This window comes from Danio aesculapii, chromosome 21, assembly GCF_903798145.1.
Source record: "Danio aesculapii chromosome 21, fDanAes4.1, whole genome shotgun sequence".
Classification (NCBI taxonomy): Eukaryota; Metazoa; Chordata; class Actinopteri; order Cypriniformes; family Danionidae; genus Danio; species Danio aesculapii.
The window spans coordinates 4462956-4478703 of NC_079455.1; the positions used below are offsets into that span (position 1 = coordinate 4462956).

A 15748-nucleotide genomic window follows, 5' to 3' on the forward strand; every position below is an offset into this window, starting at 1 on the left:
ACAAATAATAATAATAACAATAAAAACAACAATAATAATAATAATAAACAACAAAAACGTAAAATTAGGCGCAATGCATTAGCGGATGCTTTGCGTTAGACATCCCTCATAGGTAGTTTTAATATCATCTGGAAATATAGCCGACTGGTTTTATTAATAGAAGCATGTGAGCTTTGATTCCATCTCTACCACGCATGTGTTGTTGTGTGCTGCAGCGACGTGCATCAGATCCGCTTTCACACACATCATCTGCAGATCCACACATTATTTCCCAGTTCCACAGTGGAGACCGCATTCGTCTTTGGCGATTATTATTGAGACCACCGAATATCCGCCGTCGCTTTAATATAGCAGTATAGCTTTATTCGCTTTGCTCGGTGCGTTGTATGGTCGGGCTCTGAGACGAGAAAACCATCGCGCTCTGCTATGTGTCATAGCGAAGAAAGGCAGTAAATAAAGGGGACACGTCCATCTGCGTGAAGAGAGAGCAAGATGGTGATCATGGCTTCTCTTCATTTTTCCTCTAAATGCCTGAATGCGATGGCCATCCCCGCGGTGACACTCAAGCTCTTTCTGTGGGCTTTTCTAATCGCCCATCTTCCTCTGAGGTAAGGGCAGCATATTATTGTGTGTTTTCGGTGCGCAAACATTGTATCGGCTCGTGTGTTTGGAGTGTCTGCGGTGAGAGCTGCTCTATTTCCGTTGGATTCCTCTAATCTCCTTTCTATAGTATGGATAATGGATATACGTTGTCGTGTGTGACAGATTGTCGTATATATATAGCTGTAAATATATCTGTCGGACATTTACCCTGACAGAATATGGCGAAACTCAAATAAGCTCCTCAAAATCCCTAAATCATGTTTAATAAAAGAAAATACATATTTAATATTAACAAGTGTCTTAATAATAATAATAATAATAATAATAATAATAATAATAATACAGTTATGTAATTGCACAGCTTTTAGAAGGTGTGTCATTATTCAAACAGCCGTTATTAAATCAGCCTGAATCCCGAACCTACATTAGGTTGTATTGTTGTTACATTTACATGGATGCTATTTCTCATTAAATGCAGTCATAGTTTATAGCTTTGGCATGTGTGACGCCATTTCAGTCAAGACGTTTTGTTTAAGAAGATTTAAGTCAGGGATTGACTCCTCCTCTCCACCTGCTGATGAAGAATCAGGAACAATTCTGGCCTAACTAGACACTGTCAGAGCTTAGGCGTAGAAGGTAGAATGCTACAAGCTAAATTATTAAAGTAGATATCTGACGTAAATATGTGTGGAGATTGCATTTGATTTAATTTAATAAATTTTTTAATAAATTACATTTTAAATTAAGTTACATTTTAAATTGTATTTATTTACTAATTTTATTTATTTATTTTATTAAAATAATTTTGTTTTAATTATTTTAATTAACTTTTAATTTAATTAAAAAAATAATTATTCAAATGATTACAAAAATTATTACAAAATTATTACAAAGAAGTCTTATCTGTTTTATTTTGGCTGGAATGAAAGCAAGTTTTTGTAAACCAAGCTATTTTTTTCTCAAATATCTACAGAACAAACCATCGTTATACAGTGATTGCCTAACCAAACTTGCCTAGTTAACCTAATTAACCTAGTTACATATGCCTTTAAATTGCTTAATTCTAGATAAATAATTCTAGTAAAATATTATGTACTGTTATCATGGCAAAGGTAAAAGAAATCAGTTACTAGAAAATAATTATTATAAAACAAAAAACGTAAGAGGTCGGCAACAATACCCTAGTGGTTAGTGCGTCGACATATAGCACCCAGGTGTTCACGGTGACCTGAGTACGATTCCTGGCTTGAGGTCCTTTGCCGATCCTTCCCCTCTCTTTGGTCCCCATACTTTCCTGTCTGTAAGTTTCCACTGTCCTATCAATAAAGGTGATAAAGGCCTATAAAATCATTATTAAAAAAAATAAATAAATAACTTAATAATAATAATAATAGCATTAATATAAATAATGTTAATAATCATAATAATATTCAAAATAATATTAAAAATAACAATAATGACTTCAACTGTATATATATATATATATATATATATATATATATATATATATATATATATATATATATATATATATATATATATATATATATATATATGTGTGTGTATAAAATCTAAATCTAAAGTGTACATCTAAAGTAATGTATGTGTACTTTTATTATTAGTATATTTTGTTATTAAAGATGAAAACAAAGGCAAATTAGAAATAAGTTCCCAGAAAATCAGCACTGACAATGGTTATCCGGTGGCATCTGTTTTGTGAAAGGAGAAGTCACAAAGCATTAATACAGCTTAAGCTTCCTAAAACTAGTACTATGTTTTTTTTTTGGCAGGTTAATCTGCTGACTATTTATAAACCCTAGATCTTCAAATGGAAGTTCTTAGGTAGATACAGAGTCAATTGCTTGTATCACCACAGTCTTAAAGGTCTACCATAGATAATAATTTATAGTAAACCAGTATGCCTCGTCATGGCCTTTTGAGAGCTGGATCATATAGTCACATAGGCCACTAAAGCATCTGTGGTAATTAGAATAAAAGCTTTCTTATGTTAAACCAGTCATTATCTACTGTATATACTGTAAATTTATCAAGATACTGTAATATGAGGGTGTTTTTTAAATCAAAGAGCTGACAGCACAAGTTTCATTCAAACTCAGTTACATTCAGACACTATCCTTTTCAACCCAGGCTCATTCTGAGAACGTAGTCCCGGGGACGTTTCTGGAGACCGCGAAATACGTCCCGGGAGGTACGTATTTTTGCAGTTTTTGTTTTCGCGAGGCCGCGAGAGGCCGCTGTGCGCGCTATTTCCCGCGCCGTTCTCGCGTAAACCAAAAAGCGCCGTTCTCGCGTTCACAAAAGCCGTCCAGAAAAAGAAAAGCCCTCATCTGATTTCTACCAAGTTTTCGGATTTTGACCATATTCTCACCCTGTGATGAACTTGTTCGCTTAATTTTTTGGATTTTGTTTTTGTTTTCTTACCTGATTTCTGGAACCGCTCTTCCCCGGACTCGAACCCGTTCGTCGTCGTGGTCAGCCCCTCTCTGCGCCTCGAGTCCGCCAGAGTACACGAAGAGCTAACCGGACAAACTGGTTGCAGCGGGAAAGCCCTCCACACGGAGGCGAGCGGCCGGCCGGCAAGCGCCGAAGGGAACGGCGTCACACCGCCCCGCAGCGTTCGCTTAAAAAAATGAAATGCAGCCATACGTACCCCTGGCTACGTATTTCACGGTCTCCAGAAACGTCTCCGGGACTACATTCTCAGTTGATCCTTTTAGTTATTATTACTTTTATGGGTGCTAAGTAGGACTGCACAATCGTTTCAGCATCGATATCGCAATGTTATAATTCGCAATAGACACAAATACAATGTTGAGTTTGTATTACAATTCATCATTTGCACGTGTTTTGGATGCCTGTGACTGTATAATGATTTTAAAAGCACACGGGCGTAAGAAATTGTACCACTTGTGACTTTAACAATGCAGTGTTTACTATAGGATTTTTTCCAGCTGTGGAGGCAGTTTTTTTACACACATCTACCAACTGCTTATGGCGTTATTTCAATGACAAATGTCGTGAGCGCAGTATTACAAGTCGAGATCATATTTATGTAATACAAGCATGCCAATCTCTTAACTTGCGTGTCGATTTCCTATTTCTTGCACGCCCTTGAATATACGCTGCTCAAGTGAAGATCTAGTTCTCGATTTAGTGCGTTTATGTATTGAGTATGCCTTCAACATTTCTTAGATTTGCTAGGAATATTTATGAATGTCTCCAATAGACCTACAGAATGGCATTAATGCGTCCTGAAGTAAAGTGAAACGGCTATAAACTCCAGCAAGATAAAGTCATTGTATGCAGAGCCATAGACCTATAAATAAAGTATAATTAAGGAAACCGTGTTCATCCTAACTGAAAGCTACGTGGTGTTTGCTAGCCTCACGCATAGGGATGGGTACCGAAATATCGGTATCGGTGCTAAATTATTAGAGACCGAAGTATCAATAAGCTCTGACTTTAATGGTTCTGCTATCGGAACTGGATAGTTATTGCTGAATAAACATTTCTTACAGTAGCATAATTTAACTGACCAACTGACCATTGAGACCCACTTTATTTTTATTTCAATCAGGCAGTGTAGATTACTGATTTTTTAAAGAAAGCAGATCTTAAACGTGACGATTTTGCCTTGACAGAGATCCAGAAGCGCTTGGGCTGGCTGACTGAAAATTAAAAGTGCACACAACACCCCATTTGCAGGGTAGGATGCAGTCTTTCAGTGCTAGCAGGCTAATGTTAGCATTCTCCAAGGTCTCCTACGGCACCTTCAACAGCACTGTAGTCATTGATTGACAGTTACTTAATGAAGGATTAGCATTGACTGTGCTACTAATGGTGTCACTTAGGGTTATCTCCTCAATATGCTTGATTTTTGTGAGGAAAAAGAAGAAGACTGTATGTGTTCTTCTATTTGAACAACAAAATGACTTCTTCCTGTTTGGTTTTTGATTGATACGCTGTAAACAAAATATCCGTAAATGATCAGTTTTCCATATTTTGTGATTTCATGTTTTTATTTGAGATTTTTTCCCCATTCATTCATTCATTCATTTTCTTTTTCGGCTTAGTCCCTTTATTAATCTGGGGTCGCCACAGCGGAATGAACCGCCAACTTATCCAGCACATGTTTTTACACAGCGGATGGGAAACACCCATACACACTCATTCACACACATACACTACGGCCAATTTATCTTACCAAATTCACCTGTCCACAGGGAAACCGGAGCACCCAAAGGAAACCCACGCGAACACAGGGAGAACATGCAAACTCCACCGCATCACCTTTTTTTTTTTTAATAGGGCTAGTCCAGGCATGTCCAAGCTCGGTCCTGGAGGGCCGGTGTCCTGCAAAGTTTAGTTCCAACCCTAATCAGACACACCTGGGCTAGCTAATCAAGCACTTACTAGGCTTTCTAGAAACATCCGTGCAGGTGTGTTGAGGCAAGTTGGAGCTAAAATCTGCAGGACACCGGCCCTCCAGGACCGAGTTTGGACACCCCTGGGCTAGGCCATATTGCAAATAAAAATTATCACAATATCATGTTTCATATCATTCGATATCGATAATTATTGGATATAATTTATAACAATACATTTAGGAAAAAATAGTATTATTTTAAATTCATTCATTCATTCGTATTCTATTCGGCTTAGTCCCTTTATTAATCGGGGGTCGCCACAGCAGAATGAACCTCCAACTTATCCAGCATATGTTTTACGCAGCGGATGCCCTTCCAGCTGCAACCCATCTCTGGGAAACATCCATACACACTCATTCACACTCATACACTACTGCCAATTTATCTTACCCAATTCACCTGTACCACGGGGAAACCGGAGCACCCTGAGGAAACCCACGCGAACGCAGGGAGAACATGCAAACTCCACTGCATCGCCTTTTTTTTTTTTTAATTGGGCTGGGCGATATTGCAAATAAAAATTATCACATTATCATGTTTCATATCATTCGATATCGATAATTATTGGATATAATTTATAACAATACATTTAGGAAAAAATAGTATTATTTTAAATTTATTCATTCATTCGTTTTCAATTCAGCTTAGTCCCTTTATTAATCCGGGGTCACCACAGCAGAATGAACCTCCAACTTATCCAGGACATCGGATGCCCTTCCAGCTGCAACCCATCTCTGGGAAACATCCATACACACTCATACACTACTGCCAATTTATCTTACCCAATTCACCTGTACCACGGGGAAACCGGAGCACCCGGAGGAAACCCACGCGAACGCAGGGAGAACATGCAAACTCCACACAGAAACGCCAAATGACGCAGCCGAGGCTTGAACCAGCGAACTTCTTGCTGTGAGGCAACAGCACTACCTACTGCGCCACTGCGTCGCCTATTTTAAATTGAACTACTTTATTTTAATTTACCAACATTACTAAGGCAAATAGTCTTAATAGCCAAAAACAAAAATATTTAAACAAAATATCTGATCTCTTTATAATAAAATAAACATGTGTTAGAGACTCTTAAACGTGATAAATAAAATGTTACTAAGTGTGTGCAATGGTAAAGTGCAAACGCTGAACAATCAAAGCAAACTTTAAGGTTTGAATAATAATGATACAGTATACCTCAAACACTGTCAACAACACAAATTACGATAATCAAATCTGAGCTTTCAAGTAAAGGAACCAGCTATCATTACTCAAATACATACTACAACATTGCAAATTGTGAATTTGGATGACTACATTACCTCCTGTGCTAAAAAATCTTTCTGATGGGATGCTAGTGGGTGGGATGCACAAGAAAAGAAACCAAAAAGCCATTCTGGCGACATTCTTACATCCTTTTTTATTTATAATCTCCTCACTACTGCTATACGGCACTCATTTTTACATGTGTTGATATTTTGACCTAAAGTGACAAGCATGTGCGCATGGATTTCTTGACCATTTACAATAGACTTCTATTCATGTAATGGGCTAAAATTCCCAAATACAGGTGTGCCAAGCTTGTGGCATCATATTCAAAAAGACTTGAGGCTGTAATTGCTGCCGAAGGTGCATCAACAAAGCATTGAGCAAAGGCTGTGAATACTGTGATTTTTCAGGTTTTTTATTTTTAACAAATTTTCTAAATTTTCAAAAGAAGAATTAGAATTTTGAGGAAATTAATGAATTGAATCCATTTTGAAATAAGTCTGTAACATAACAAAATGCGGAAAAAGTAAAGCGCTATGAATACTGTATATGATTATGCACTGTAGATTATTTCAAACTACAAAAATGTCAATAAAAGTCACTTTGTTAACCTGTTGAGTTGAATTTTCAACATCAAAAGTTGACAGAGCACATAGACACATATATACATTAGACGTCGCCTACGCTGTTGTAGTCTATTGGAAGGAATGCGTCAGGAGAGCCGCCATTTTAGCACAGGGTAGCGCTCCTTTGAAATGAATGCGGGACCCAGCTGCAGTGGAGGACTGTGGCCATCCAGAGACAGAGATATACACATATATTTATAATCGGGAGTTTTCCCGGGGGTCAGTGCAATTTTTTGTTTTTCTAAATTATGAAAATTATAATTTTACATTGATGGATAAGTGATCACACAGGCATTCCTGACAAAAAGCACGTGTTTGTGTGTATGGAAATGTACTATCCACCCTCCCTGTTAAATTTGATCTAATCCGTGTCCTGAAACATACCCCCTCTCCTGCTTTCACTTCTCATTCTAACAGAGGGAGCGATTCGTTTGTGAATGAATCTCCGTTATGAACGACTCGTTCACTTAGCCACAATAATACAAGTTTCTGGCACCGCAGCATCTCGTTGTCATATTCCTTTTGCATTGTTTGCTGATTTTATTCAACAAAACTAGCACAAGTATTGAGTGCGAGTTGGTGCTACTTTGCCTTGTGGTGAATGCCGTAAGTGACTGTATTGTCATCAATAACGTTACCTGTCTAACTCAAAAGTTCATAACATACAAAAACGTAAACAAATAAATCTTACCTATGAAATGTTCTGCCTTTGTGCTTTGTTTTCTTGTTACTACACCCGTAGACAGCACTAAAGTCCAGCATCTTCATGTAGTAACACTGTCCTGACTAGTGCGGTTGAATGACATTTGTCCTGGGAGCACTGTACAAATGTGGCGGCGCTATTGACGCATGCTCAGGGTCCCTATGCGATATCTAGTGTATATATCTATGGAAAGAGCAGAGATCAACATCCCATAATGCAATTCACAACCGTAAATAAAGGGAAAATCAAAATACAGAAACTGTTAATTAACAGATTAATTAATAATCTTATTAGCAGACATCAACAGCCCTCTTGAAAAATCCCTCTGAAAGTAAATCACTTTGACTTGACTTGGATCGGTAGATGAGTTATTGCTATCTTTGCAGGACGTTTTTCAGACCCTTGAGGAATGGAGCAGGCAAGTGTCAGGTTGAAGGAGATCAAAAGCTCATCAGATGCCTGACGGTGTGGCTGCTGGTGACACGTGTCGCCTGCCCCCCAGGACTAAGTGACATTTTCATCTGAAGTTGCACCGCGGGGATTAAAAGAGTGAATGGTGGTATGATGAAAAGATTGCTGCTGCTTTTGATAGTACTCAGCGTGCTGCTTTAAGAGCAGGGTCCAAAGTAACACCTCAACATTATCATGGAAGATGTTCTGAAGCAGGGCAGCACGGTGGCTCTGTGGCTAGCACTGTCGCCTAACAGCAAGAAGGTCACTGGTTTGAGTCCCAGGTGGACCGGTTGGCATTTCTGTGTGGAGTTTGCATGTTCTCCGTATGTTTACATGGGATTCCTACGGGTGCTCTGGTTTTTTCTCCCACAGTCCAAAGACATGCGCTGTAAGTCAATTGGGTAAACAAAATTAGTCGTAGTGTATGAGTTTGTGTGAATGCAAGAGTGGATGGGTGTTTCCCAGTACTGGGTTGCGGCTGGAAGGGCATCTGCTGCGTAAAACATATGCTGGAATAGTTGGCGGTTCATTCCGCAGTGGTGACCTCTGATAACCAGGGACTTAATCAAAGGAAAATTAGTGAATGAATGTTCTGAAGCAGAGCTTATGTATTGAAAGTCAACCAAAGATAAGATCCAAAATGTATGCAGTGTAAATAAAATAGTATTTCTTATTGTTTTTTTCTTTATTATTAAATTATATTTACACTTAAGCTGATCTCTGAACAGCCAGACTGTCATATATTTAGGGATTGCAGGGCTCTATGTGTCAGCTGATGTATTGTTAGTCGCACCGTATCCTCAGGACAGACATGAGGACATTTGGTTTCTTCTGGCTCCCTGCAGCCTCATTTTGTAAAAGCGATGGACAAGTACATACGGCAGATGGTGTAATTTGGTGGAAGAGCTGGCCCCAGTACATATAAATGGCATCAACATCCCATTAATGGAACTGTCATCTTTTCATGAGCCACTCTACACCGTGAAGTATCAAAACGCTGAACTGAGTTGCATTTAACAGCTATGTTATTTCATAAACTCGGTCGAGATGAAAGGAAAATCTGACGCAGTGGCCTTCAGCGATGCACTCTTGGGTCATGTTTTGAAGTTCATGTTTTATCCTCACATGTAGATTATGAATTAGAATTATCATTACTTTGCCCCTGTAACAAACCTTTTCCCTAACAGTTTATCTACATAATAGCAAATAATCAATTTAAAATAATAATAATTTTATTTATAGCACTTTACATATTCGAGAGTAATCTCCTCAACCACCAAACAATTATATATATATATGTATATATATGCTGACCATGTCCATCCCCCACAGTGTACCCATCTTCTGATGGCCACTTCCAGCAGGATAACGCACCATGTCATAAATTGCAAATCATCTCAGACTGATTTCTTGAACATGACAATGAGTTCACTGTACTCAAATGGCTTCCACAGTCACCAGATCTCAATCCAATAGAGCACTTTTGGGATGTGGTAAATGGGAGATTCGTATCAAGGATGTTCTGCCGACAAATCTGCAGTAACTGTGTGATGCTATCATGTCAATATGAACCAAAATCTGTAGGAATATTTCCAGTACCTTGTTGAATCTATGCCACGAAGTATTAAGGCAGTTCTGAAGGCAAAAAGGGTCCAACCTAGTACTAGTCAGGTGTACCTAATAAAGTGGCCGATTATATATATATAGATATATATATTTGTCTCTTATCCGATTATGCATGGTATTATACCAAAAGACTCATTATTTTTGAAAATAGATATTGTATAACTAAATCCCTTTATATGTAAGATTAAAATCATTGTAATATTTAGTATAAGCAAGAAGGTCGCTAGTTTGAGCCTCGGCTGGGTCAGTTGGCATTTCTGTGTGGAGTTTGCATGTTCTCCCTGTGTTGGCGTGGGTTTCCTCTGGGTGCTCCGGTTTCCCCCACAAGTCCAAAAACATGCGCTATAGTAATTGAGTAAGATAAACTGTTCATTGTGTATGTGTGTCAATGAGAATGTGTGGGTGTTTCCCAGTGGTGGGTTGCAGCTGGAAAGGCATCCTTTGTGTAAATCATATGCTGGACAAACTGGCGGTTCATTCCGCTGTGGTGGCCTCAGATTAATAAAGGGACTGAGCCGAAAAGAAAATGAACGAATGAATATTATTTAGTGACACAGTATTGTATTTCATTATAGATTAATAAATTATATGAATAAATTGGCAAATAAATCTGATCTTCAAAATAGATTATTGCATTAACTTCTTAAGGCCCAAGGTGTTTTTTACATTAAGTCCAAAAACATGCGCTATTGGTGAATTGAGTAAGATTAATTGTTCATTGTGTATGTGTGTCAATGAGAGTGTGTGGGTGTTTTCCAGTGGTGGGTTGCAGCTGGAAAGGCATCCTTTGTGTAAAACATATGCTGGACAAGCTGGCGGTTCATTCCGCTGTGGTGGCCTCAGATTAATAAAGGGACTGAGCCGAAAAGAAAATGAATGAATGAATATTATTTAGTGACACAGTATTGTATTTCATTGTAGATAATAAATTATATGAATAACTTGGCAAATAAATCTGATCTTCAAAATAGATCATTGCATTAACTTCTTAAGGCCCAAGGTGTTTTTTTACATGAATTTTTTATTTCTCTTTGCTATTTGGGCTCATTGGAACCTAATTGGAATAAAAACCTAAGTATCATCTTCTGATATGATGTACTTTTAGAGAAAAATTATGTACATATATGTGGACTCGTCGACTAAATTTCCCTAAAATACTTTTTCCTGAATGTTTTTAATGCATTAATAACACATACATATTTTTTTTAACATGTTTTTACTATCAGAGAGTAAAAACAATTTTTTTTTACCCATTTTGGACAGTTAAAAATAGTGTTTGGGACATTTCATATGCTGCAAAACAGTTGCAGAATGACACTGTATGTCTGTAACAAAATATAAAAGATTCAAAGTATTTTAAATAGCCACCTAAGAGCTAAAATGTGCTGTCCACGGATGTGGCCACTAAGCCCTGGGAGGTTAAAGTCATTTTATTTATACTGTGGGGCTGTGGAATGTTTAACAAATGTCTCAGTCATGACAATATTAGAAGCAGAATAATATTCAATGACCTGTTGTCAGTCCTTCCATATCCTAATCCTGGGGTTAAACTGGGCCAGGGCAATCTGGGGCTAAGCCTTGGAACATTGGTTTAAAGTGGTAACTCAGTGGACTGCATACCTTAGGACTGCAATTTAGTTTGGTTTCGTTGTTCTGTCATCTTTTTAATTTTGCAGGCAACTATTTAAAAATATTATCAGCAACACTTTATAATAGCTACACACTATGAATCATTTACTAAGCATCAGCATCTAGTGAATTCGTTATCTGTTAAGCATTACCTCTACATTAATAAACGTTAGTAAGCAGTTTATATCTGCAGCTACAAATGCTGTATTATTGACTTATAACCACATTTATAATGTGCTTAATACTTGTACTTTCATACTTTGTTAACGATTTATTTTTCATTACTAAATTAAGTATTGCATTATTTACAAACCATTTGTATTGAAGAGTAGCTGGTGGTTTTTAAGATCATACAAAATGAGTTAGTAAATTATTAATAAACTATTGAAATCAACACGTATATATATCTTATTATTCAAGTATATAGTTATGGTTATTATGTATGTTAATAAATGCTTTATTAACTCAACTTAATCTAAAGTGAGGACTATTTATGCTTTATGAATCCCTAATGAATGACAATTAAAGGCTCAGTATCAAATGAACTATAATCTTTGCAATCTTAAATTACTGTAAAGTCTAAACATTGCTGAATAACAGGAGTGTCAAAATACAACATAAGATTGGATAAAACAACAACAATATAATAATTTAACAATATAATAAGATGCGATGCTTAAACTGTACAGTAATCTTATTTTAGAGAAGGCTGCAAAGATTTATTTATCATTTGAAATACAGTTTCGTTAGTGTATCTTCAAACGAATAAGAATAAATAAAGTCGTTTATGTTTAACTGAGCCTTCATAAGGCTCATTATAAGGTCATTTATAAGGTATTTATAAAGCATAAATAGTCCTCACTTTAGAATAGGTCACAAAACGGGATGAAGTTGTGTTAATAAAGCATTTATTAACATACAAAACAACTATATGTTAATTTCAATAGTTTATTAATCATGTATCTACTCATTCTGAATGATCTTAAAAACCACCAGCTACTCCTAAATAACTGGATTGTAAGTAATGCAATACTTAATTTAGTAATGAAAAATAAACCATTAACAAAGTATGAAAGTATTACGCACATTATAAATGTGCTTAAAGGTCAAGAATACAGCATTTGTTGATGCAGATATAAACTGCTTACTAACGTTACTAACGACTGGCCATAGGGAGCACCGGTACATTTCCTGGTGGCCTGACGGTCTATCTGGCCTGCCACCGTTATTCTGGCCTGCCGTCACCCCCAGCCTTTCATAAACATTGCGCTTCTCTTAATATCATTATAGATGTGCAGAGTGTGTAGCTGTTTACAATAAGAAACCTTTGCTATCAATACTTAGACTCACAACACTGCTGTTAATTGTAGTGGTATACGTGTGTGATATTGCTCATATTTACTGCATACACTACCTGACAAAAGTCTTGTCGCCTATCCAAGCTTTAGGAGCAACACATAATAACTTGACTTCTAGTTGATCATTTGGTATCAGAAGTGGCTTATATGAAAGTCAAAGGCCTCTAGATTATTTATTTTACCAAAATAAAAGATGATCATGGCTTGATTTTTAATTATTTTATTACAGTAAAGTCTGACTTTGCTTAGACAAAAGTCTTGTGACTAAACAGAAATAATGTCCAGTATAGAATATAAAGTCATGCTGCAGTGGAAACAGAATGAATATTGTGTGTGACTCCTATGAGCTTGGAGGACTGCATCCACACATCTCTGCAGTGATTCAAATAACTGAAATGGCGAAGAAAGCGTTCTTGCAGGACTCCCAGAGTTCATCAAGATTCTTTGAATTCATCTTCAACGCCTCCTCCTTCTTCTTAACCCAGACATGCTCAATAATGTTCATGTCTGGTGACTGGGCTGGCCAATCCTGGAGCACATTGACCTTCTTTGCTTTCAGGAACTTTGATGTGGAGGCTGAAGTATGAGAAGGAGCGCTATCCTGCTGAAGAATTTGCCCTCTATTGTGGTTTGTAATGTAATGGGCAGCACAAATGTCTTGATACCTCAGGCTGTTGGTGTTGCCATCCACTCTGTAGATCTCTCACACGCCCCCATACTGAATATAACCCCAAACCATGATCATTCCTTTACCAAACTTGACTGATTTCTATAGGAATCTTGGGTCTATGTGGGTTCCATTAGGTGTTCTTTTGTAAGGTAATGTATATTGCATTAGTTTTAAACAAGAAAACACTATGTAAGTCACAAGTTTATTACCGTCCAATGATCTGATCTCAAAGTTAAAGGTTAAAGATATGAGTGAGGCAAAGAGATGGAAGCTAACAGACTATTTTAAAAGGTAGTCTAGGTCTGTATTAGTCACTACTGAGTCACTGCTTAGCTGGGAACATGTAGGCTATCTGTTTGTTGCCAGAGGATATGATTTGTGAAGCAAAGTCTATACTTGTCAGGATCCATAAAATCAGTAGCCTGAAATCCCGGGGCTGTTGTGTCCTTAAGTTGGTCTACAAACATGTAACGTCATTCTGCCCGAAGGTCTTTCTTAAAGATGGAATAGGTGATTGTCTTCAGAAACTATTTTTGTTACGCTGTTTGAAAGTCTCTTCACATCCTGATAGCAATCATTTTATTAAATGGCCCAAATATGTATTTTAGTATTCTGGCGAAGATGTAAAACTAAGAAAAGTTTGTCCAATCAAAGCGTTCGGTTCGAACATTATGATAGGCTGTCGGATGCAGTTCAGACTTCGAATAGCAGGCAAACATCAACAACCTACCTTCAGTAAATTTTATGTGATGTATTGTAGTGATGTTGACTAGTGCGCTCTCATGTTCAGGAGGTGTGGCTTTGGACGGTGATTTGCATAGTAGGATGTTATCTTTCAGTGCTAACAGGCTAATGTTAGCATTCTGTAAGATCATCTATTGCGCCTTTAAAGGTGCAGTATGTAAGTTTGACACCCAGTGGTTAAACTTGGTATTGCACTCCTGGTTCAAAACACACGCAAGCACAGGTTGCCAGATTGACAACATCAACAGGAGCGAGCCTGACTTTCGAGCCTAAAGGCTGATTTTAGTCGTGTTTTAATAATAAAATCAACGGCTTGCGATTTAAGGAACATTTTCCATATTAAAAGGAGTTTCTGTCCTAACCAACACCTGAAACTTATATTTTAGAAACGGTTTCTATTTCTTGCAGCTGAAACACAGGAAAAACTGACAAGGAACATCTGAACATCTCTACACCTCATGTGCTTTATAAAGTGTTAAATGCTAATAATTTGAGTTTGAATGCCCTTTTACTTGATGTTTATTGACATACTACTAAAAGCAGCAGCAGATAGTTCACCTCAGATCTTCAAAATAAAATAAACCGTCTGAAATTGAACTTTAGAACTGTGACTCAGTGCAAACCAACACATATCAGTGATTCAGCATCTACATTTAGTAATGTTAAAGAGGTTTAATATGTACTAATTAGATTATAAACCTTACCATTTCGTTGGAGTGCAGTGAGTGCTCTATTCTATGCTTCTGAATGGCTGTATTTAAATATCTGTCGTGTTACATCTGGTGCAAACAGCCAAATTGCTTATCGCTACAAATCTTGTCATGTAGCATGTTGTTAGGACACAAGATTACAATGTAACCTGCTCACCAAATGTTTACGTTCATAAAAATTATGTTATTTTCTAATTAATAACCACCTTATGTGGAACTCTAAATCTGGGTCTCATTTCGGAGGTTGTTACTGTCCACCAGATGTCGCATTTTCAGTCTTGGACGCATGAATCATCCGGCATCGGGTGGGTTAAAGGGACCAAAACAAAGTCAGACATTGCAACACGTAACGCATTTAACATGTTTATTAAATCTCTGCAAACATATCATAGCATTTATATGCTTTAGTAGAGTCAAAAACTTACAGCACCTTTAAATCTAGTCTCAAAACTCATCTCTACTCTTAGGCTTTTAACAAAGTATGAGAGCAGCTTTTTACAATTATGTTGGTCTTATTTTTTTCATGTGTTATTCACAACAGTTACACACTGCTTGGGTGACTAGCTTGTTTACTCTATTCTTCTCCCAGTTAAACAGACACTTACTTTTGTGTAGTTTAGCAGACGTTGATGATTGATGTTTACTAGTAAATCCAGCAGCTCAGATCTCAGATCAGTGAATGGGGTTGTCATGTCATAAAACAGATGTTGCCATGCAAATATTAAAGTGATGACTTCATATAACTCCCAAAGAGGGGTCAGCTGAGGTATTTACAACTATTTACACTAGAGTTTGAGCATGTGAAATGCTGCCGTACGACAAGATGACAAAAAACAAGATGATTAGACATTAACAAAATGAGTGATTGCTACATTTTTATTTTCTCAATCGGATTTAAGTCAGGACTCTAGCTGGGCC

The 15748-nt window shown here is 37.2% G+C and overlaps 1 protein-coding gene across 1 annotated transcript in view; it reads left to right on the forward strand.

The window, feature by feature from the left end:
• Window positions 1-255: 255 nt before the first annotated feature.
• Window positions 256-15748, forward strand: part of gabrg2 (gamma-aminobutyric acid type A receptor subunit gamma2) — a 111307-nt gene continuing 95814 nt past the window's right edge. Inside the window, exon 1 of the mRNA XM_056446521.1 lies at window positions 256-608. Within this exon, the coding sequence (XP_056302496.1) occupies window positions 493-608 (116 nt within the window). The 5' untranslated portion in view covers window positions 256-492. The remainder of the gene's footprint in view (window positions 609-15748) is intronic.